The following is a 22,007-nucleotide window of genomic DNA, read 5'->3' on the forward strand; positions in this document are numbered from 1 at the left end:
GGAATCTAAGTAGGCTGTGAAGCCTTCGTGTTATCAAACAAAGAAAATCCAACGCGAAATAACTCTTGCCAACAGGTGTTACCCCACAATCTGCGTCAATTACCGTGAGATAAACGACCTTAATATCGAATGTTCGACAATACAAAACAAAGATACTCTATGCGGCTTTGTCTGAATTTGGTAAGAGGAAGACCTTCACTTAATAAAATATGAGTGGTAATATATTCTCGAGCATGATTTAGCTTAAGCCAAAAGTAGGTATATCTGCACACATCTACTCCTAGCCCTGTATACCCGTTTCAATGGCATCCGACATCTGAGTTGACTTGAAAGTTGATCAAAATATGTGTCATTTTAATAAAATTTTATTTATTTTTTAATATTTGGATTGAATATGAATGAAATCGGTCCACACCTAAGCCTAAACATCCATTTCCTTAAGGTAATAATTTTCGATCCTTCGCTTAACCTTTTTCTTCAGTATTCTAAACAATGAATTTAGTCCCTTAATGATGACTAAGTGACAGAAAACTAATTATGAAGTTTAAAATATAATTAAAAATTATTATATATAATTTTTATTAAAGAAATTAATTAGCACAATAAGACGAAATAACCACACTGCTGTGAACACCCCTAATATCTCAACAGCAAACACATAGGCTACCAAACTGTTAGCGCATGCCGTGTATGTCTTAGCTAAGCACGAAACTTTTTCATCTACAGTACGAACAAAAACTCAAAAAGCTTTAATGCCAATTGAAATGCAAATATTTAATTTAAAATATATTTTTTTATTCATTTTGTTATTAAAGCTACATTAATATAACTTAAAACGAGTATATGCACATTGATATTGCATATGCTTTGAAACTAACGGTATGAGTGTATTTGCAGGTGTGCGGGCTATGCTTACTTTATGACTGTGTGTGTGCGTTTACGGTTAGCTTTGACTTTTTAAGTTAAAAATTACGTTTAACTTAAATTTTACAGCTAAGAAAGTGGGCGTTTTTTGAAGCAAACAATTTCCGAGTATTCGAGACAGCTTTAAGTATTATTTTTAAACTTTAAGTGTGTTTGTGTGTTCTTATTAATATTTGACTTTTAATTTTGTTTTAATGCTGCTTTAATGTACTACTTAAATATAATTATACTTAATGCTAATAATCACATAACTAATGTACATACACTAGGGTGGGTCAAAAAAAAATTTTTTTTTTTAATCTTTTAAATTTTTTTGTAATATTAATTTTCGATCCTAATAATGATTTTCGATCTTTCGGATTTTTTTTTTTTAATTTTAAAAAATTTTTATTTAATAAAAATTTTTTTTTTAGAAAATAATGTTCGAAATGACGAGAAAAAAATTATTAAAATAATAGTTGAAAGTTTTAAAAAGTTTAGATATTTTTATTTTATTATGCAATTAATATTTTTTACTGTTTTCATATATTTTTTAACGGTATCTAAAGTTCTGATAGAATTTTAAGCTGAAAAAACATCGCTAGTCACCAGTTTTCGGAGTTCATTGTTGAGATCGACAACCAAAATTTCTTAAAATGAATCGCCAAATTAAAAAAAAAAAAAAATGTACCCACCCTAATACACACACACACTATTTTACAGCTACAAGCTAAATAACTTTTATAAATAAAATATTTTGTAATAAAAATTTGCATATGAGTTTGTTTTGTTTGCACTTTTACAGGAGAAATTCTCTCAACTTGCTACAGTATGTACAGCTCTGGTCCCTCTCTCTCTCTCGATTTCAAGTCCGCGCGTTGTATATTCGTTTTGGCCTTTTTCTTTTATTAGGATACTAACAGGCTTACATCAGCTGTCGCTGGCGCCAACTCCGCTTCAGCCGAAGCCCATCAGGTACTTGGGCAGGTACGTGATGGACGAGATCAGACTATAACTATAAATTTGAGGGGGATTGCAGAAGAAATGTGTAAAGCGCTTTTGTTGGAACCCATTTTTATTTGTTTATTTGTATTTGTAATAATTAAAAGTGTTTATAGTTTATATATATACATTTTATATTCACAGTTTGGTGCGTTGGTTGCACGAACTTTTGATTTTCAAGTGCCCATAAACCGCGGCATAACGCGCCACCAGCCACCATAAATCATATCCAAAATCCACATCCATTTACAAAATTATATCCAATTGTAAAATTATCCAAAATTAAAATTATATAAAATTCTAAAATAAAAAGCAAGCCGCGTTTTCAGCCCACCTTCACCCGCTCAGCGTCTAAATATGTAAAGCACATCGGGCACTCGCCACTTTTCGGTTGTGGTCTCGGCTGTGTTCTCCTCGCTGGCGAGTTGCAATTTGTGCCGTTAGCCGCACCGTGTTTTGTGTTTAGCCAAGTATTTTGTTTTGCAGTGCATATGTATGTGTTTTTGTTGTTGTTGTTGTTCCAAACACCGTTTTGTTGCATAAGTGCGTTTATTGAAGCATAATTAATAAGTAAAATGTGTTAGTTTTGGGTTAAAATGTGGGCACTACTCTTTAAGGGGCTATATCCACTACTCTTTGGGGAGTTATATCTCAGTATACTGTGAGTTATATCCTCTGGTGAATGTACAAAAAGGCGATTTTCTTATTGCTTATATAGCTATTCCGAATATATTGGCGCTGAACCGGCAAAATAGTTTGGGAGATATCAACGAATTTGTAAAAATATTTTTGACTTTAAACGAGTTTATCACGAAAAGCTGTTTTCAAAGTCGGCGAGAAAGATTTCTGTACCAAACGACTTGATCTTTGATATACATATTTATCAGGTAATGATCGAAGAAATAAAGTTTTGGATAATAATTTCGTTTTTTTAATGGGTTACATGGGTTTCACGGTCTAAATTCACGACTTGAATTTTCATACTTAGTTACATTTATCGGGTAATGATTGACGGAATAAAGTTTTGGATTTGGGTTTCACGGCCTAATTCTCAAGTTGGACCAAGCGACTTTCACACGACTTTTTTTGGATGAATTTATCAGGTAATGAACGTGGGGATAAAGTTTTGGATATTATTTTCGATTTTTTAAAGGGTTACATGGGTTTCACGGTCTAAATTCTCAAGTTGGACCAAACGACTTGAGTTTTCACACGAACTTCTTAGATATATGTATTTATCAGGTAATGAACGTGGGAACAAAGTTTTGGATAATAATTTCGTTTTTTTAAGGGTTACATGGGTTTCGCGGTCTAAATTCTCAAGTTGGACCAAACGACTTGAATTTTCACACGATCTTCTTAGATAAATTTTTCGAGCAATGATCGAAGGAATAAAGTTTTGAATATTATTTCCGATTTTTTAAGGGGTTACATGGGTTTAACGGCCTAAATTCTCAAAGTTGACCCGTGTAATACCGATCTTAATGAAATTGTATACAGTTCTTCGAGAAATAATTTACAAGGTCTTACACGAAGAAATTTTTTGTTCATTACAACTGTTATATTAAAAAAAAAGTCGCGAAATTTTCGACAAAATTTACAATATTTTGTAAAAACGTCTGTCAAAACTGTGAAAAAAAATTTTCACATTTTTTTTTTTTGGTTTTTTCTTCTTCTAATACTTTATTGTTGGTTATAATTAAAACATGTTTTTTTTCTTTTTGCTTATGATGAACCTGTAAGAAGTTCTGTAGTAAACGCTGAGGCAGCTGTTTCCTGAGAGACTGCCGGAAAAGACCGCAATGGCGGAGTTTTGAATATTTTTCTTTCAAAATTTCATAAATTTTTTGCAAAATATGTAGCTATGGCATAATAAGAAGTTTGAAAAAATATTTAATTTTTTAAATGAAAAAAAAATACTGAAAATAAGCTGTTTTTTGCTCGACGAAACCCATGTAACGCCATAAGTCACACCGAGGCGTAAATTTTTCAAAAAATACGAAAACTTTTTAGAAATGACGCCATTTTCTCAAATATCAAAATATTGACTAGTTACTCGATCATTCGTATGCATCTATAGTAATAATATTTTTTTTAGTTTTCGGTTTTGAGTTAATTTTAAGCAGAAAAATCTTTTTCCGCAGGCTCCTTTTTTCTCAGTCCTGTGGAGTTCGGCTACAGGTTCAAGGTAAGCCAAAATTTCTTAAAATTAATCGCCAATTATTAAAGCACTTAAAATGCTTTCAATGCATATTAGTTTTTAATTGTTTATTAAAAAAAATTTTTCTTCAAAAAAAAAAAAAACTCGCAAAAAAACTTTTACTTGAAGTGGATATAACTCCTTAAATGAACTCACTCTACGTCGCGCAACCGAAGTTGTCGCGGAAATAGTTAAGGTGTATACGATGTATAAGCGATTAGCGCTAATTAAACTAAATTAATTAATTAAGTTTTTTTTTAATTTATTTACAGGTACTTAGTCACTAAAAATGTTCGAAACAGCTTCATATGTGTTGGTAACAGCGGAAACACTACAAGATAAGCAAAGATAAGAGATGACAGATTATGTACAATGAAAAGCAGCTGACAAGCATTGGTTAGTGGCAGAACGAGAGGACAATGGACACAGGAAAAGAATTTGAAAATTTTAAGTTTTTGCTTTTTTTATGAACTATGACATATAATAAGAGGCTAGATAAGGTTAAAATAGGATAATAAATAGGGTAATATATAAGGTAATATATCGGGTAATATATAAGTTAATAAAGATACATAAATATAATAAAATTTTATATATAAATAAAACGCTATAAATATGTACAAAGCGTTAGTATGAACACAAGATCCACTTATGCTACACAAATGTGCTACTTACTACCTTAAAACACTAATAATGCAACATTTTTTCCAATATACCAACATTTATGTGCCGATTCCAAGACAATGCACCAATAACAATTTCACCAAACAAAACTTTTCTCATTAATGTTTAAGTACATAACGGTAATGCATTCACGCAAAAAGTTTTACGTACGAGTTCGTCAAGCCGCGGTACAGCCATGACTTCCAGGATTTCGACGAGCCGTCGTCCACCTTCGCCTCGACGTCTTCACAGAAATGCCGTCGGTCGTGCGAACGTCCGCTCTTGCAGTCGCACAACATACGCTTACGGCATTCGGCGTCACATACCGGCCGTATGGGTGAGTTCTTCCAGTAGTTTCTGCAAAATGCAACAACAATGATGAGTATTTATGGCAAAAGAAGTCAGTTTTCATTTAAGGTTAATATTAAGGAAGAATTGTATTTGTTTAGACGAAGAAGAAAATATTATTTTCTTATAAGAGAGGTTTTCGGGTAAACTATTTGTTACTCATTGCATGGATATCCGGTTTAAACACGTTCGTGAATTTATGCGACGGTCAGGAATTCCAAAGTCTCGGTTAATATTCATATAAGGTCTAGCAAACATAAATCTTTTAGTAGAAGTTTCTTTTAGCAGACTTAAATTGACCCGGTTTAGGTCGAACTTTTTGTCTTCCTCAAGGTAGAAAAATGGAAAAGTCGATTTTCTTCTCTTGAGGTGTATTTTCCACCAGCAAAATTGTACGTCATAAGTAGGAAGTGTTAGTAACGACCTAAAGCCAGATCCGGACCATAAGGTGGATGCATAAGAAGCTCCCAACCAAGCTCCTCGGAGCATCTATCGAGTCACTATCGATGTGGCAAAAGACTGGGGCTGCCGAGGCTTCTCTTGAGATGAATTTTTCTTTAACAAAACCATTCGCTCTAAACAAGAACAGGCAATAACAACTTGGTGCCAGGTTTGTACTATCAAGAGGATGCATAAGAACCTCCCCACCAAGCTCCCGGAACATCTAGCGAATCTTTATTGATGTGTGTGTGGCCTAACATTGCACTGATGGAAGACAATTTCGCTCCTGTTGGCTATAGCCGGCAGCCTCTGAACGATTGCTTCCTTCAGACGGTCCGACTGATGCCAGTACAGGTCCGAGCTAGGAGTGTGACCGTAAGGGGTTAGCTTATGATAGATGATTATCTGCCAAACCCACCAAACGCATAACAAAACTTTCGGTACAGTCTATCCTGTGTGTTCAACCATGGTAATCGCCAGCTCAAGTTATGTAAATGGGCATAAGCAGTTTTGGTGCAATTCTTAGCTCCTAGGCGATTGAAAAAGTGCTTACATGACGGTCGGACTCGACGGTTTTCATTAATTTATTGATATGTACGCCAATTGGCTTTCCATTGTGTGGTGCAACTTTGAGATAAAATTTAACGGAACAGAATCGACGAAACCAAAGAAATTGCGTTACTTTGCTCTTGGAGTGAAGGCTAATTACACAAATCTGTGGTCATCAAAATCGGTTCCATCATTCTTACTTTAATTTAATGACCAATCTCACTTACTTGTAATACAAATCAAATAATTCTTGATTATTCGCCATCTCATCGATAAGGTTGCTCCAGTCCACAGGCCTAAGTGCTTTCATATTATACGCCGCACGTGTCGTATACAACTTATACCATATCGGGTAGTCGTAAAGGTTTGCCTCCTTCAAATTCATGATCCAAGACTCGTGATCCACGACTAGACGTGTGGTCGTGTCGTGGTCACCATCAACATAGTACACACGATAGCCGGGATTTAGATCATAATAGGGTGATACCGATGGACCAATATATGCTATACTTGTGGGATGACCTGAGAGCGTAAACCCGTATTATTAATAATTTGACTTCATTGGCAATTAATTTATTTTAAGACTACTCACTAAGGTCATGCGGATCGTAGAACATTTCGAACTCGTCAAAGTGCGTGTGTCCGTAGAACTGTGCGGTAATTGTGCTCTCGTAACGCGAAATGATGCGATAGAAGTTGCGAGACCAGACCTTCAAGCAATCCGGATGACCTGGCGGTATGTGGCCGATCACATGTACTTTCTCGTTGGAGAACTCAGCACTTTGCAGCTCATATATGAACCATTGCAGCTCCGTCGCCGGATCTGTGGAATTGAGCAGTAACCACCTTGAGGATAAACCAATTTAGTACAACAAACCGGTACGATTTTAAATTAAAGCTTTGACTCACCAATTTTTATTATTGCAATAATTCATGTTGAGCGAAATAATACGGAAGCCCGGCCGCACGAGTACCGAATAGAAAGCGCCACGTCGCACAGTATGCGAGACACTCTGTGGCAGCCAACGACGCCACTGCACATCTAATTCATCATATAACCACGATATAGAGATGTCCACTTGGTTCACATACGGCGGCGGAAAGCTGTTCACTGGCGCACTTTCGTGATTGCCCAACGCCGGGAAGATCGGTATGCCGGGAAACTTTTCCGTCATTTGGCGTACAGTCTCCTTGATAATCTCCAAATTCTCCTCCTTCGTTTGGTTCCAAACGTCATGTGGCGGCAGATCGCCCGTCCACAGTATATAGTCAATATCTTTGTGCGTATCGGCGATATGCTCCAACATATTATCCACCGTACGTTTCGGCGTATCGCACTTGCGGTAGTCGCCCCACTTACCGGCCGCATCGTTCGGATTCGAGGGACGTCCGCTGCTCAACCGGCAACATAACGGCTCATTGCAGTTAGCATTGGAGCCTTCCACATAGTGTGGATCGTAGTGTGTATCTGAGATGTGTAACACTTTGAAGAATGGCGCCGCCTCTTTTGGCATACCGACTTCGGCAACCGGCGGCTTAGGCACTGGCGGAAATATAACTTCCCATTCATGATACGGATTGTAGACATCACCACAAGCGTCGCCGATCACAAAACTGCAAATCTCATCTGGGCCGAGATTGACGCGCTGCAGCACATAAATCACTTCACTGCCGAAGAGTGTCGAGACGCCCTCACACACGCGTGGACTTTGTATGTTGAGGTTAACGCAAAATTCGTAAATTAGTTTGATGATCTGCGCCTCGGTTTTGCCCGCGCGTATGTAATGCTGCAGCAGTCCAGCGCCGGCCTTGCAGGCGGTACATGAGACTTTGGACATTACGCTGTTCTCGATCTCGAACGCCACCTGCTTGAGATTGAACAACTTCAGCGCCTTGTCCACGAACGGTGGGTAGCTAAGCCCATCCGGTGTAGTGTCATACCACAGCATGCGCGCCATTGTGTCGTTGCGTTTGAGTTGACGCAAACGCGCCAAAAACTCTTCATCGCTCTGTGCCGGTTCGGCGTTTGTGCGGTTCGGAAACTTTTTCAGTTCGACGTGCGGCGTTATGCTGCGCGGCGCTGCATGGATTTCCCAATCGTCTTCCGGCACAGTCCAGTTGATCACCTTACGGTTGCTGTTGAAGATGAAAGGAAAGCCTGCAAGCAGAAAATGTCTATAGTTTTCAAGGTATATAGGCGCTTGGCTGTGTGGAGTTACCATATGCCGCTGGCAGCAGTAAAATCGCAGCCGTTATAAGCAGGCGCCATCGGAAACTGTGTTGGCGGGTTGTCATTTTGCGCGCACTTCTACTCCAACTGAGCCAACCGCTGCGTGTCACAGCCGTTAATATGTTCAAGCTGCTATCGTCTAAATCTCGTTGTGGGGTTGTCGGTTCAGGTAACTATGCTATACAGCTGCATACGCGCCACCTTTTAAAGCGGAATAAATAGTAAATCACAGTTAGTTAGAATCCATAGTTTATAAATATAAGTGCTTTAAATGTATTGATAACGCAATGCAAAAATTAATTCTCGTGAAATTTTCCCGCTCATTCATTCTAATTACAAAAGTTTAATTGGAAACGTGCAGCAAGGCGCGCAATTAAAGTTCAAAGGAAACTTGCTAAAACAAAAAGTGTTCGACTAAATATACGAGTTATAGAAAACCAATCAAGCACCGAATGGGTGCTGAGCACTGCTTCACTTGAAATTCAGTTGCAGCGTTTACTCAAGTGACGACGCTGTCCGGCTATCTGCCCGCTTCAATTCTCCCCTCAAACCCTCTTGCAACAATGCTTGTCCGCATCATCGCGCTGTTACATAAGCCAACTTAACTACTGGACCGCTAAGTTTATGCGCCGTCATCAATTGTCTGTTGACCAGATGCTGGCTGCATCAGATCGAGAGCGTTGATGCGCCTGATAGGCAGTGCTGCCACCACAGTTGCTCAAGTGGCTGGAGGTGAGATTTCCGTAAAGTTTCGGTCTGCTTTTCGTACTATTTTTCCTACTGATTGCCGGCTATGGAGTGAATTGCATAATTTCGGTTGCAAGTGAAAAGTGCTTAAACGGTAAATGATTATTGAAGAACAGTTGACCTAAATAAAATTGTAGGTATTGTGAACTTTTTGGGTGGCAAACTGTGCTTGAAGGGGAGTTATATAAGTGCACTTATGTAGTATATATTTGTTAGCGAGTTTCGAAGCTTATGCTGTAGAACGTTCTTAAGAAGTTGCTGTCAGTGAACCCTTTAGTGCTTGAAGGAGTGATCGCGCTAGTTTACTGAAAGATTTTCGATATATTTCAACAAACATATGTACAAGGCTGAATAGTTTACATCGTTTTAGACAAATATACATATATAAGGCTAAGTGAAAAGCTATCTAAAGATCCAAGTGAAGAAAATACAGCAGCCGTAACTGAGAGCGAACACGAAGACCATGGAGAGTCGATTCCGCGTCGTTCACAACAACTTGGACTGATGTATGGAACGACTTGGCGCATTTTGCGTCGAGATCTTAAATTGCTAAAATACAGTTCGTACAAGAACTGAGGCCGCTCGACCTACACAAGCGACATCGCTTCGCTCTGTGGGATCTTGAAAAGTTCCAAGAAGATACAACTTTTTCGAGCCAAATTTTTTCCAGCGATGATGCCCATCTCTGGCTCAATACATACCCATTGAAAGAAAAATTGTCACATTTGGAACAAAGAGCAACCTGAAGAGATTCAAGAGTTCCTATTTCATCCAGAAATAACAACGGTTTGATATGGTTTGTGGGCCGGTGGAATCATCGGTTCATATTTCTTCAAAAATGATGACGGTGGGAATGTAACCATCAATGACGACTGTTATTGCGTCATAATAACCGACTATTTGATGCAAATCAATGGATTTATTGAGAGAACACTTCGATGCGCACATAAGTTCAAGTATTGGGCCGGTCGATTGGCCACCAAGATCATGTGATATCACATCGTTAGACTTTTTCCTGTGAGGCTATGTAAAGTCTAAAGTCTATGCGGACAATCTCGCTTCGATTCAGATCTTGGAGGAAAACATCACGCGAGTTACATCTCAGGTTACGTCTGACGGCATGCAGTTGTGCACCACATCGCATGATCAGCCAGTACGTGACCAAAACAGCAGACTCAGCATATTTTGAGTCTGTTGGAATGTGCGGTACACCCACACATTGGGGCAGACTCGAATTGCTGATCTGATGGCAGAGTCAGACTGATTCTTGCTACAGAACAGAAAACAACGTTTTAATCCATAACTAGCGTGTCATTCGCCAGTTACCAGTCGAAATGCTCAAACGAGTCATCGAAAATTGCACTCAACGGATGGACCATCTGATACATAGTCGCGGACAACATTTAAAAGAGATAATCTTCAAAAAATAATAAGTTTTTGTATTTTTACTTTAAAAAGTAGGGAACCTTAAAATGGATCCAAATAAAAATCAGACTATCTAAGTCCAACGTTTCTCGAACTCGGCTTGTAACGGACCACATTACTGGACAGATTCAGAGCTTTGTTAACAGGCGTTTAAAGCATAATCTCAAGGTGTGGTGGCATAACCTCATCAGCAACGACGATCTATATAAAAAGTCCAATTTGGAACCCATGGCTAACAACGGCAAGCTCTCGAGAACCCTACAAAAGGAAATCGATGAAGAGGAAATGATTTATTGATGCTCTATGCCTCAGTATGAGATACAGGAATTGATGATGATAATCTCATATTGTAAAAATGCGATCGGGTTACTCTATAAGGCCTAGGAATTATATGATTTTGTACTAAAAAAAAAAATTTCACAGACAGTTTTGTGTATACGTGACTCAGTACTACCTTTGGCGAATCAAAAGACATAGCCGAAACTGAGTTAGCCGCCTCAACGAATTTGTGATAGGCTCAAAGAACTTTGTCGATTTGTTAGTGTCTTAAGGTCTTGTATACAGACGTTATAGATACCTCAACGGACTGGCGTACTTAGGTGTCCAAGTCAAAATTCTGTTATGATCGACATCTTAAACTAACCAGACTTATTTTGCAAAAACCAAGAAAAGAAGGTCAAAATCGGAGTAGTGTTTATGGTCCTACTAGAGTAAGAACCAATCGAAATTTTAATTCTTGATGTCAAAGATGTGCTGCTTTATGGATGGCCTTATATCGAAAATATTGAGTCCGACTATTTCGAATCCCCAGGAGCTAAATATTGCATTAAACCCATTTGGAACCATTTAAGTAAAACTGGATACAAATAAAAGCTCGATGCATGAATGATATTCGAGATAACGTAAAAAACACCTCATGGACTGAATTTCCACTTGAGAATCATTGCTAAATCTCTAGAAAATCGATATACTTCTATTGCGGTTAGTTACTGGTGATGAAAAATTGGTCACTTACGACAAACTCAAGCGAAAACAAACGTGAGCGATCCTCGGTGAGCCGACGAAAACGATGACGAAGCCAGGATTGACGGTCAAGAAGGTTTTGCTATATATTTGGTGGGAGTGGTAGGGAATTATCTACCTTGAGTAGATCTCATACGGCCCAACTCTTTAATCGGAGTTGTATTATCGAATATTGGGCCGTCTTAAGGCAGCAATCGCCCAGAAGCGGCCAACTTTGTTCAATAAGAGAGCAATCGTGTTCCATCGGGACAACGCCTGGCCAAACACATCGATAGTGAATCGCCACAAGCTCACGGAGCTTAGTAAAGAGGTTCTTATGCATCCATCTCATAGTCCAGAACTGGCACCAAGTGATTACTGCCTGTCTAAGCCATTTAATAGATATTACATCTACACTTGTACTACCAGAAAAGTATGTAATTAAACGGGTATTTCCGCACCGCACATTTATTAATAATTACTGCAGTTTAGTCAGCTTTAAAGTCGTCACCACCGGTGACCTAAACTATAGAACAAATTTGCATAAATCCCAGTCCTCTCTGCGAGAGAAGCGCTCAGCTTCGAATGTGCCGCATTCTCTTCTAACAAAATGCTTCTTAGCGGTGATTCTAAAACGAGCGACAAAGAAGAAGATGTGTTCAATCAACACCAGAAAAATTAAACCGCAAAGTTAGCCCACAACAGGTGTTGCATGCATAAACAATCAATTTCGCAATATAAACACCGAACGGTGGCGAAAAGAAGAAGAGCGCGCGTAGCTGTTCAATACCAGGTGGATGGACGGCTGCTCGCACAACAACACTTGACCAACATACATAGACACACACACACACTTAGGCAACGCGCTCGCTGGCATTTGATGGATGAATCGCCTCTGACGGTTGATTGAATTATATTTTAATGGTTTGCATACTTTTGGATATTTTACCGTTTTCGCTGAGAGGAGTAGCGGCGAAAATGTGCACAAGTGTTGTGAGGCTTTTGTAGTGTGTAGGTTTGTTGTTGCAAATTGTAATAAAGTTATCTTTATGATAGCTTAAGCGAAATAATATCTTTTTTGGATTTTTCTCAAATGATAACAAACCAAAAGCTGCCACCTGTTTGGAATATTTAAACTCTAGTAATTTGCAGCAGTTGAAGAGAGGAAAATATTTTCAGGTGTTGCCCAAAAGTTTTTATTTAATTTTTTTCAAAAGAAGTCCCCTTATTTGCGATGAATATGATATAAACTCGATTAACATTTTTGGTATATACATAAGTAAAAGTCAACCAGAGTGCCTAAATATATTTTATGAATATATTTTATATAGGGTGTCAAACAAAGTTTCGACCGATTTTTGCCAACAAACTGGAAAACTCTCTGGTATATTGATGCTGGAGGGAGGTCTGAGCTGATTGAATTTAGTTTTGACATTAAACTATGCTCTAGAATATAAGTATTTTCGGCAATTTCATGAAGATAACTAAATTCGGACGATAAAGTCAGCTTCGACCGACCTTACCCTCTTCTTTATTGGCGTAGACACCGCTTACAGCCGAGTTTAAGTAACCTAGAATAACGATAATACTTTAAGTATACCAAATTTCCGACGGACTGACAATAGAAACTACATTTTCAGGTATTTTAGTGAAAATCTTCATTATCGTCAAAATACCAACAAAAGCATGCCATCCCTTAAACCAATTTGCCATAAACCTCGGTTGGTATGGCCTTCGGTGCCTTTAGAGAATTTTGGTTATTTGCGGTTTCGGCTCGTTAGTGAAGCGCCATTCACTAGATTGTTGCTTCGACGTCCTATTCATAAACCCACGTATCGACACCAGTAATGTTGAGTTTGATAAATGTGGAATTGTCGGTTACGTTGTCCAACATTTCTTTTTGCTTTTTTGAGATAGGTTCAAGGCGCTTTGCCAATTTGTAATAAGTAGTCTTATGATCTCTTATAAACTGGTTTTAGGTACCACAACGAACCGGCGTTCTAAGCTATCCAAGTGAGATTCCTTGTATAATCGAACTCTTAACGTAACACTAACCATAACCCTCTGGCGAACTTTACTGGAGGTTGTTTTCGCAAAAGATTTAGATATTTTGGTACAAGTCTAGCACTAATACGCTTCATACCCAAAACGTTAACCATAAAAGCTAAGATATGGAGATGCTCTGCTATACTTGTATCTCTCACGACCATACGACGATTTTCAATCACTGTTTCTTTAACCTTTTCGATATTATCGTCATTAACAGAGGTAACAGAGGTGGATGGACGGCTTGCATGAGACAAGTTTTCCATGACTACACGACCAACACTGAGAGATTTCTGCTACTAAAAAAAATATATATTTTTCTTCGTGCTAAAGTAGATCCCAAAAACCACTTCTTAAACGTTTTCCGTGACCATAGCCATGAGCCATTATTCCATTTGTATTAAAATAGAGCAAAAAGTAAAGTGAAATGATTACCATATGTAGGTGTGGAGCACTATGGACTCTTTCCGACGGTATAAAGTGTCAACAAAGAATATTATTTGAGCGTTATGCGTTAAAGTTATTCCTCTGAAACGGCCGAATTTATAAGCAAAAGACTCTTGGTTCCTTCAACACGATAATGCAATGTCATACTGTCGTCAGTTTTTTGAGACTTTTTGCCAAAAACTAGATTCATATCGTTCCTTAAACACGGTATTCGCCCGATTTGGCTCCATGCGACTTCTGGCTATTCAAGAAATCTAAAATACTAATGTGCGGACACTGTTTCAACACGATTGAGTGTATACATTCAGGCATCCCATCGAGCTGGTGGGAATGGAAATTAAACGCCTGAGCAAATTTGTATTGGCTTACTATGTGTTTTGGTAATTTATAAGTTCGAACACAGGAGTCACAAAAGACTACATAGTATAATAAGTCAAAGTGCGATCTTTAATCAGCCATCTAACCTAACCTAACATATATGGTGTAAAGTCAATAGGACACTTGAAAAACCTTATATTAGATGTGTATATGGGACCCCTACTCAATGAATTTTTAGCACAAGGACACATTATTATTAGAATGTTAGATGCTCTCTCAATATCAACATAACCACAGATTAACATTCAAGAATGTTCTTCTTAGAATGTGCTTAAATGAGTCACAATATAATAATTTGCCATAAGTTGCTTGTCCAGATCAATTGCGAATTCTATTACGGGCAATTCAAAGTAACCAATCCCATCATTAACCGAAACCTTTACGCAATTGCACCAACTTGAGTCACCAAAATGAGTCACTCGCGCTTATGTCTTAAGCTTTCATGATAGTTATCTTGCGAATTTTTTTATGAATTCAACATTCACGAAGCGAACATTAATATGACTTTGCATTTTTTATACATACGAGTATTTTACTGAATAAATTTCATTCACTCATTCATTGAGGAAGAGAATGGCAGCTTTTGTTTTTATAAAATTCTTATGGATTGAGTGGTAAAGCTAAAAATCCGGAATCCAATAGCAGAAGTTGTTTGTTGAAAAGCGTGGCAGAATTAACTGGTTACTACTTTTACTTTGTTGTTATCATATATGTAAGTTTAAAGAATCATTGATATTATATTTTTATGACAACAGAAAGGTAAGGAAAGCCCTTTGCATGGCAGTTTGAATAGCAATTTTAATGCGAGTATGAATTCGCTGATTTTGTCTGAAAAAATTTCGACGCTTTAAGGGGTCAGTAGGATAATCTTTATTAACATTTTTTTTTTTGTTTTTTTTTTTTTTCATTTTCTCTTCCCTTAAACCCTTAGAATTAATGTAGAAACCCACTTTACCATAGGAAGGTTTCGTAAAAGGCCCAAAAATAATAATACCGCTCGACGTTCGGAGCGCTCGGAGTGCACATCTCAAACTTTAAACGCGTTTTTCTCAAACACACACTTTTTTAAACTGGCGTACATGATTCGGGTCGAACCACTCAACCGATTTGCTTAATTTTTTTTTTTTAATGTTCACAAAACGCCTAGCTATCGTCCCTACTCCCTTTTTTTATAATTTATTGACAATGTTATGACAAAATTAATGTAAAAACAAGAAAAAACGTTAACTTCGGCTGCACCGAAGCTAATATACCCTTCACAAGTGCATTTCTTTTAGTAACTATGTGTTCAGTTTGTATGGAAGCTATATGCTATAGTCAACCGATCTGAACAATTTCTTCGGAGATTACATTGTTGCCTTAGAAAATAATCTATACCAAATTTGGTGAAGATACATTGTCAAATGTGAAAGTTTTCCATACAAGAACTTGATTCCGATCGTTCAGTTTGTATGGTGGCTATATGCTATAGTTAACCGATCTGAACAATTTCTTCGGAGATTACATTGTTGCCTTAGAAACTCATCTGTTCCAAATTTGGTGAAGATACATTGTCAAATGTGAAAGTTTTCCGTACAAGAACTTGATTCCGATCGTTCAGTTTATATGGCAGCTATATGTTATAGTGATCCGATATCGGCCGTTCCGACAAATGAGCAGCTTCTTGAAAAGAAAATGACGTTTGCAAAATTTTAAAACGATATCTTAAAAACTGAGGGACTAGTTCGTATATATACAGACGGACGGACGGACGGACAGACGGACAGACGGACATGGTTAAATCGACTCAGCTCAACATACTGATCATTTATATCGGAGACCCTATGCTTCTTTCTGGGTGTTACAAACATCGTGACAAACTTAATATACCCTGTTCAGGGTATAAAAATGGGGAAAAATTAAAAAAAATAACGTTAATTACTTTTTTTATTAATCAACATTTTTTCATGATTCTAGTGGGGACGATAAACGTTCACGTACTTTTTAAGAATAAATTGGGTTTTTGTGTTTCAGATGATCCAAACATGAGAAATCGTGTCCGCCAGTGAAAAAACGCATCTCATTCACCCAGCCATTTCTCCGACAGATGTCATCAAAAAATTCCAAAAAATTTGTTTATACACTCCATGATATATATACGTACCTCATGATATGTGAAAAAAGTTCTATGGTAGAATAAAAATTTCTATGAAAAAAAAAATGCCAAAAAAAGCAGGCCAGATTACCTTACTGCCCACTTAAGCATTTCGAGACTCTGCATGGGTATGGTACGTTATTATTACATGAGATATTGCATATTTCATTTTAAAATATTTGCACATGTAATATAAATACATATATATAAATATATTTATGTACATACTATTTAGTTATATGAAATCTTCGCAAATCTACGTTTACTTGGCGTTTACTTTGCATTTGAATTTGCATTACAACATATCATAACATAAGAGTGTGTCGCTCTTTCGCCTCTAACGAATGGCACTCATATTCGCCCTTGAAAAGTTAACACATAAAGTCTCTTGAACTATTTAATATCTTGCTAAAAAAATCCGGTTTTGGAAAGGCAGTAGCTTTAGTGCGCTCACCTGCATATAGTACATAGGTGTGCTCACTGCAATGCCCTGTTACACACATCCATATATATTATATATACATTTGTATATATAGATATATGATTATATCATCTCAAACTAAATGAGAATTATTTGTTTCATTGGTTAGTTATTTGGCTGATAATTGATAAAACCTACATATAAGTAGTAAGTGAGTAAAACTTGCATAATAACAACAGCTTCGAAATCTTTATTTTAGAAGGCCTATTCAATTTGGCAATGTGATTTCGGCAATAAATTATAGTATATCCAAGTTCAGTTTATTTTGCAAAAATTTATTCCATATTGACCAAACATAAGTTTGAAAATCTTAAATTTGGCATATGGGAGATGGGGGTAGGGGTAGTCCTATCTATTGACTCAATTTAATCTATTTTGGGCTTTCCTACATATTATTAACAGAAAAAGATGCTCTCTGAGATTCATTAAGGTAGCTCACCTACCATCAAAAATAATATGAAGTAGAGACAACTGGATGTTTAAAATCTTGATATTAGTTGTATGGGTGATTGGGCTACATAGTTTCAACACGACTTTATCCATTTATGACGTAAAGTTGCACTCTTATGAGAAAAACACGCTCAGTCAATTTGATTAAGATGGTTCACATATTGGCCGATATATGTGGTATAAAGTCACCCGGAAGATGGAAAATCATTCTTTAAGGTATACTATATGTGGACTATGAAAAGCATTGACTCGATTCAACACATTTTTGACGTACAGACATACTCTTACTTAGAGTATGTGAGGGTGCTTTAGGACTTTCTATTTTAGTTTCTATAATTCGTACACATGGGAATGATTATTTTCAGTCGTTTAATGTATTGCAATGGGTGCATATTGGGTTCTTCAATAGGGTTATACAAAATTAGACCGATAGGGACAGCAAACGACGACATATTTTTTCCGCTCTTTTGACATTTCTCTCCAGTAAAGTTTTTCATATCATCATGGAAAGATATACGATCCAACAACGAGTCGAAGTTATTAAGGCTTACTACCGAAATTCGGAGTCAGTGGCTTCAACTTTAAGAGAGCTACGTTCAATTTATGGTCGTCATAATCGTCCTGTCAGATTAACAATTGAGCGTCTAGTGAAAAAATTTTCATCCACAGGCATACTGGTTTAGTTGCTAACTATTCAAAATATTCTAAATTGCGTCGACAATTTGCTGAACTTAACTAAATATGTTATAGTAGTCATTAATGCACCTACCATTTCCGAAGCAGACGTCTTAAATCAGTTAAATATGTTAGAACAATCATACAATTACGGCCCAGATATGATTCCCTCATGCTTTCTTAAGAAATGTGCCAAATATATATACCAACCACTAACAAAACTATTTAACTCATCTCTTAAGCAAGGCTTATTTCCATCCATATGGAAAAAGTCATTTATAATTCCTTTGCATAAGAGTGGATTTAGGTCATCTATTGAAAACTATAGGGGAATAGCAAAGTTGTCTGCAATACCTAAACTTTTTGAAGCAATTATAACAGACGACATAACTTTCCTGATCTCTCCACTAATTTCTTGTTCTCAGCATGGTTTTCGTGAAGGGAAATCTACCACAACTAATTTGCTTGAATTTGTATCACATGTATCAACGGGCTTTAGGGAGAATAAGAATACTGATGTTATATATACAGATTTTAGTAAAGCTTTTGATAAAGTAAACCATTCAATTCTTTTGAATAAACTTGATCTTCTTGGTTTTCAACCAATATTTCTAAAATGGGTTGCTTCTTATCTTAGTAATAGAATTCAACAAGTCATATTTAAAGATACTTTTTCTGACATAATCAATGTTCCTTCAGGCGTTCCTCAAGGTAGCCATCTTGGTCCAATTCTGTTCTTGTTATTTATTAACGACATATCATCTGTTGTTAAGTTTTCAAAAGTTTTATTATATGCTGACGATGTAAAACTTTTTAAAACGTATACTTCAAACAGCGAAAGATGTCAGTTGCAAACAGACTTAAACAACCTAGTTTCTTGGTGTGATAGAAATGACATGCCATTGAACCTTAAAAAATGTAAAACGATGTGCTTTTCACGTAGAGCTGTAGACCCTACCTCATACGCAATACAAAACTTTAGGTTGGAGCAAGTATGCAGTTTTATTGATCTGGGAGTAACTATGGACCCCAAACTCAATTTTAATCTTCACGTATCTTCCACGGTTTTTAAAGCTAAAGGCGCTCTTAGTTTTGTTAAACGTTGGTCTAAAGAATTTAGAGATCCGCTTACCACAAAAATTCTTTTTACATCTCTTGTGAGGCCTATATTGGAGTATGCTTCTGTGGTTTGGAACCCTAGTTACCAAGTCCATTCGGATAAATTAGAGTCCGTTCAAAAACATTTTTTACTTTTTGCCTTAAATCATTTGCATTGGGATTCCAGTTTAAGTCTTCCCCCTTACATTAACCGTTTAAAACTTATAAATCTCCCGACACTCGCTAGTCGTAGGGAGATGCTTGGTATAATATTTCTTGTAAAACTCATGAATGGGTCAGTCTGTAGCCCATCTCTCTTATATGATATTAATTTTAACGTTCCCGCTCGCCCTACCAGGCAGTTTAGACCCTTACTTTTAAAATTTTCTAGAACAAATTTTGAGTCAAACGAATCATTCCGCCGTATATGTCATGATTTCAATTTTCATTCCAGCACATTTGATCTAACAGACTCACTCTTTACCATTAAAAAAATTATTTTATCTACCCTTAACAAGTAACATTTAATAATTATAAACTTTAATCTAATTCTTAATTTGGGCGTTTGAAATTTTTGTTTCTGCAGCTGAGCAGCTTAAGATCGCAACGCTTAAAACTCTCTTGCCTTTTATGACTCGGCTAATTCCGCTCGTTCGCGGATTGCGCCCCTCGCGTCGGTTGGGCGGGAAGAGGGTAATCGTTGGGATTATTATTATTATTACAAAACGTTCCCATGCAAGTGAGACAAAGAAGTACTCGTAGTGTCGCGAATATTGCGGCCGCTGGCGCATCAATTCAAGACCCAAATCAGTCTCTCACACATCCTTCTCAAGCATTGTGGATCTCTGTGACGTCGTTGTGGTGAATTTTGCGATGAGATATTGACTTATATACGTCCTTACAAGATCAAATTGACGCAGGAACTGAAGCGACTGAAGCCACTTGACCACCAGAATCATCGTATGTTCGTGAATTGGGCTGAACAACAACTTGAAAATGATCCAGATTTTCATCGAAAAATCATCTTCAGCGATGATGCTCATTTCTGGCTAAATAGCTCGTCAATAAGCAAAATATGCGTTATTGGTCAAGCATCAATCCACATGTACTCCATGAGTCACCATTGCGCCCCGAAAATATTACGGTTTGGTGCGGCTTATGCGCCGGCGGCGGCATTGAGTCGTACTTTCTTCGCGATGATCAAGACCGGCACGTTACTGTGAATGGGAATCGCTACCGCTCAATGATAACCGAATATTTTTGGCCCGAATTGGATGATATGGACTTGGACAACAGGTGGTTTTGACAGGACGGCGCCACAAGCGACACAGCGAATGTCACAATCGATTTATTGAAAATCAAGTTTGGTGAACGTGTTATCTCACGAAATGGCCCGGTCAATAGGTCGCGCGATTTGACGCCATTAGCTATTTCCTATGGGGCGCTACGTCAAGTCTATGGTCTATGTCAGCAAGTCAGCGACGATTGTTGAACTTCGTACGAATATCGAATGTGAAATTGCAGCAGTATCGGCCGATTTATGCTTGAAAACCGTCAAAAATTGTGTCCAGCGCCTGAACTTATGCAGGCATGCTCGTGGTGGCCACGCAAAAGAAATCGAGTTCCATATATTATATAATGGCATCGAATGTATTGTTTTCGATTAAATGCGTTTTGTAGGCGTGGCTGTGGCTCAATTGCGCCCATCTACAATACCAGTGAACATGTTTCATCAAAGAGAAAATGACGTGTGTGTAGTAAATCATTCATCCCAAAAACTGAGGAACACATACAGACAGCCGAACAGACGGACACATTTGTATGTACTATACATTTTTTAGGGTCTCGATAGCATACTTCTTGGTATTACAAACGTCATGGCAAACTTAATATACGTACATATGTATACTGACCAGAGTATTAAAAATGTAAATATAAGCAAAACATTTTCCATCTCATTCTGTTAAATAAAATTGTTTCACTTGATGCAGTAATATTTTTGTTAATTAAAACATTTATAGCTGAAATTACTCACCCAAAAGATTACATAAATAAATTCATACAAATTATTTAATATAGCAAAATAATGAATATTCCAATTAAGCGCATTCGCTTACATGCGAATCAATAGTTTGCCCTATCTTCGATCGGTAAATTAAAACACCAATTAAAGACTCACACTAATGGTGAACGGTTTTTGTACACTTTACTTTTCAAATATGCAGTTTTGACTTGTGTGACAATTAACAATTCATATATGGTATAATATAATTTTTTATACGGTCGATAGTCATGCTATGGACGAGAACAATTCAAAATCAGTGAATACTTAATTACTTCGGCGGCAAATTAGTTGGACACAGCAACGCCACCTTTTTCGCACATAAAATCAACAGAGCGTGGAGCTGTAATTCGCTGAACAAAAGTTCTAAAAAAAATCAAACGATGTTAATATTTACAGCTTGCCTTTATTCAAGCAATCGTCACTTGCAATTTTAAATTTTCTATAAAAATTATATTTTTGTAAAATCATTTATATAATATATAGTATATATGTATGAATATACGATCTGAGCAATATGTTTAGAGGCTGTAACGCTGCCTTGAGAAATTATTTATCTTGTGTGGCAAATAAAAAAGTTCTCCATGTAAAGATTCGATTGTTATCGTTCCGTTCCTATGACAGCTCTATGATAAAGAGTTCCGATATCGACAAATGAGCAGCTTCTTAAGAGACGTGTTCAAGATTTACGATCGATATCTCAAAACTTCAAACATAAGCAATTTG

At 37.1% G+C, this 22,007-nt stretch overlaps 1 protein-coding gene across 3 annotated transcripts in view; it reads right to left on the reverse strand.

Annotated features, from left to right (window-relative positions):
• Positions 1–773: 773 nt before the first annotated feature.
• The window catches only part of LOC126754835 (sphingomyelin phosphodiesterase), a 36,703-nt gene continuing 15,469 nt past the window's right edge, over positions 774–22,007 (reverse strand). Inside the window, exons 2-7 of one of the 3 annotated variants that reach the window (XM_050467001.1) lie at positions 8,326–8,537; positions 7,016–8,264; positions 6,699–6,952; positions 6,334–6,628; positions 4,940–5,125; positions 774–1,918 (exon numbers count right to left, since the gene is read on the reverse strand). In XM_050467001.1, coding sequence (XP_050322958.1) covers positions 1,861–1,918; positions 4,940–5,125; positions 6,334–6,628; positions 6,699–6,952; positions 7,016–8,264; positions 8,326–8,401 — 2,118 coding nt within the window. In that variant the 5' untranslated portion in view covers positions 8,402–8,537 and the 3' untranslated portion in view covers positions 774–1,860. Of the gene's footprint in view, positions 1,919–1,960; positions 2,323–4,306; positions 4,437–4,939; positions 5,126–6,333; positions 6,629–6,698; positions 6,953–7,015; positions 8,265–8,325; positions 8,538–22,007 lie in introns of those variants that run through there. The other 2 variants (XM_050467000.1, XM_050467002.1) reach the window with 2 other exon arrangements.

This window comes from Bactrocera neohumeralis, chromosome 4 (assembly GCF_024586455.1).
Source record: "Bactrocera neohumeralis isolate Rockhampton chromosome 4, APGP_CSIRO_Bneo_wtdbg2-racon-allhic-juicebox.fasta_v2, whole genome shotgun sequence".
NCBI classification, from domain to species: Eukaryota; Metazoa; Arthropoda; class Insecta; order Diptera; family Tephritidae; genus Bactrocera; species Bactrocera neohumeralis.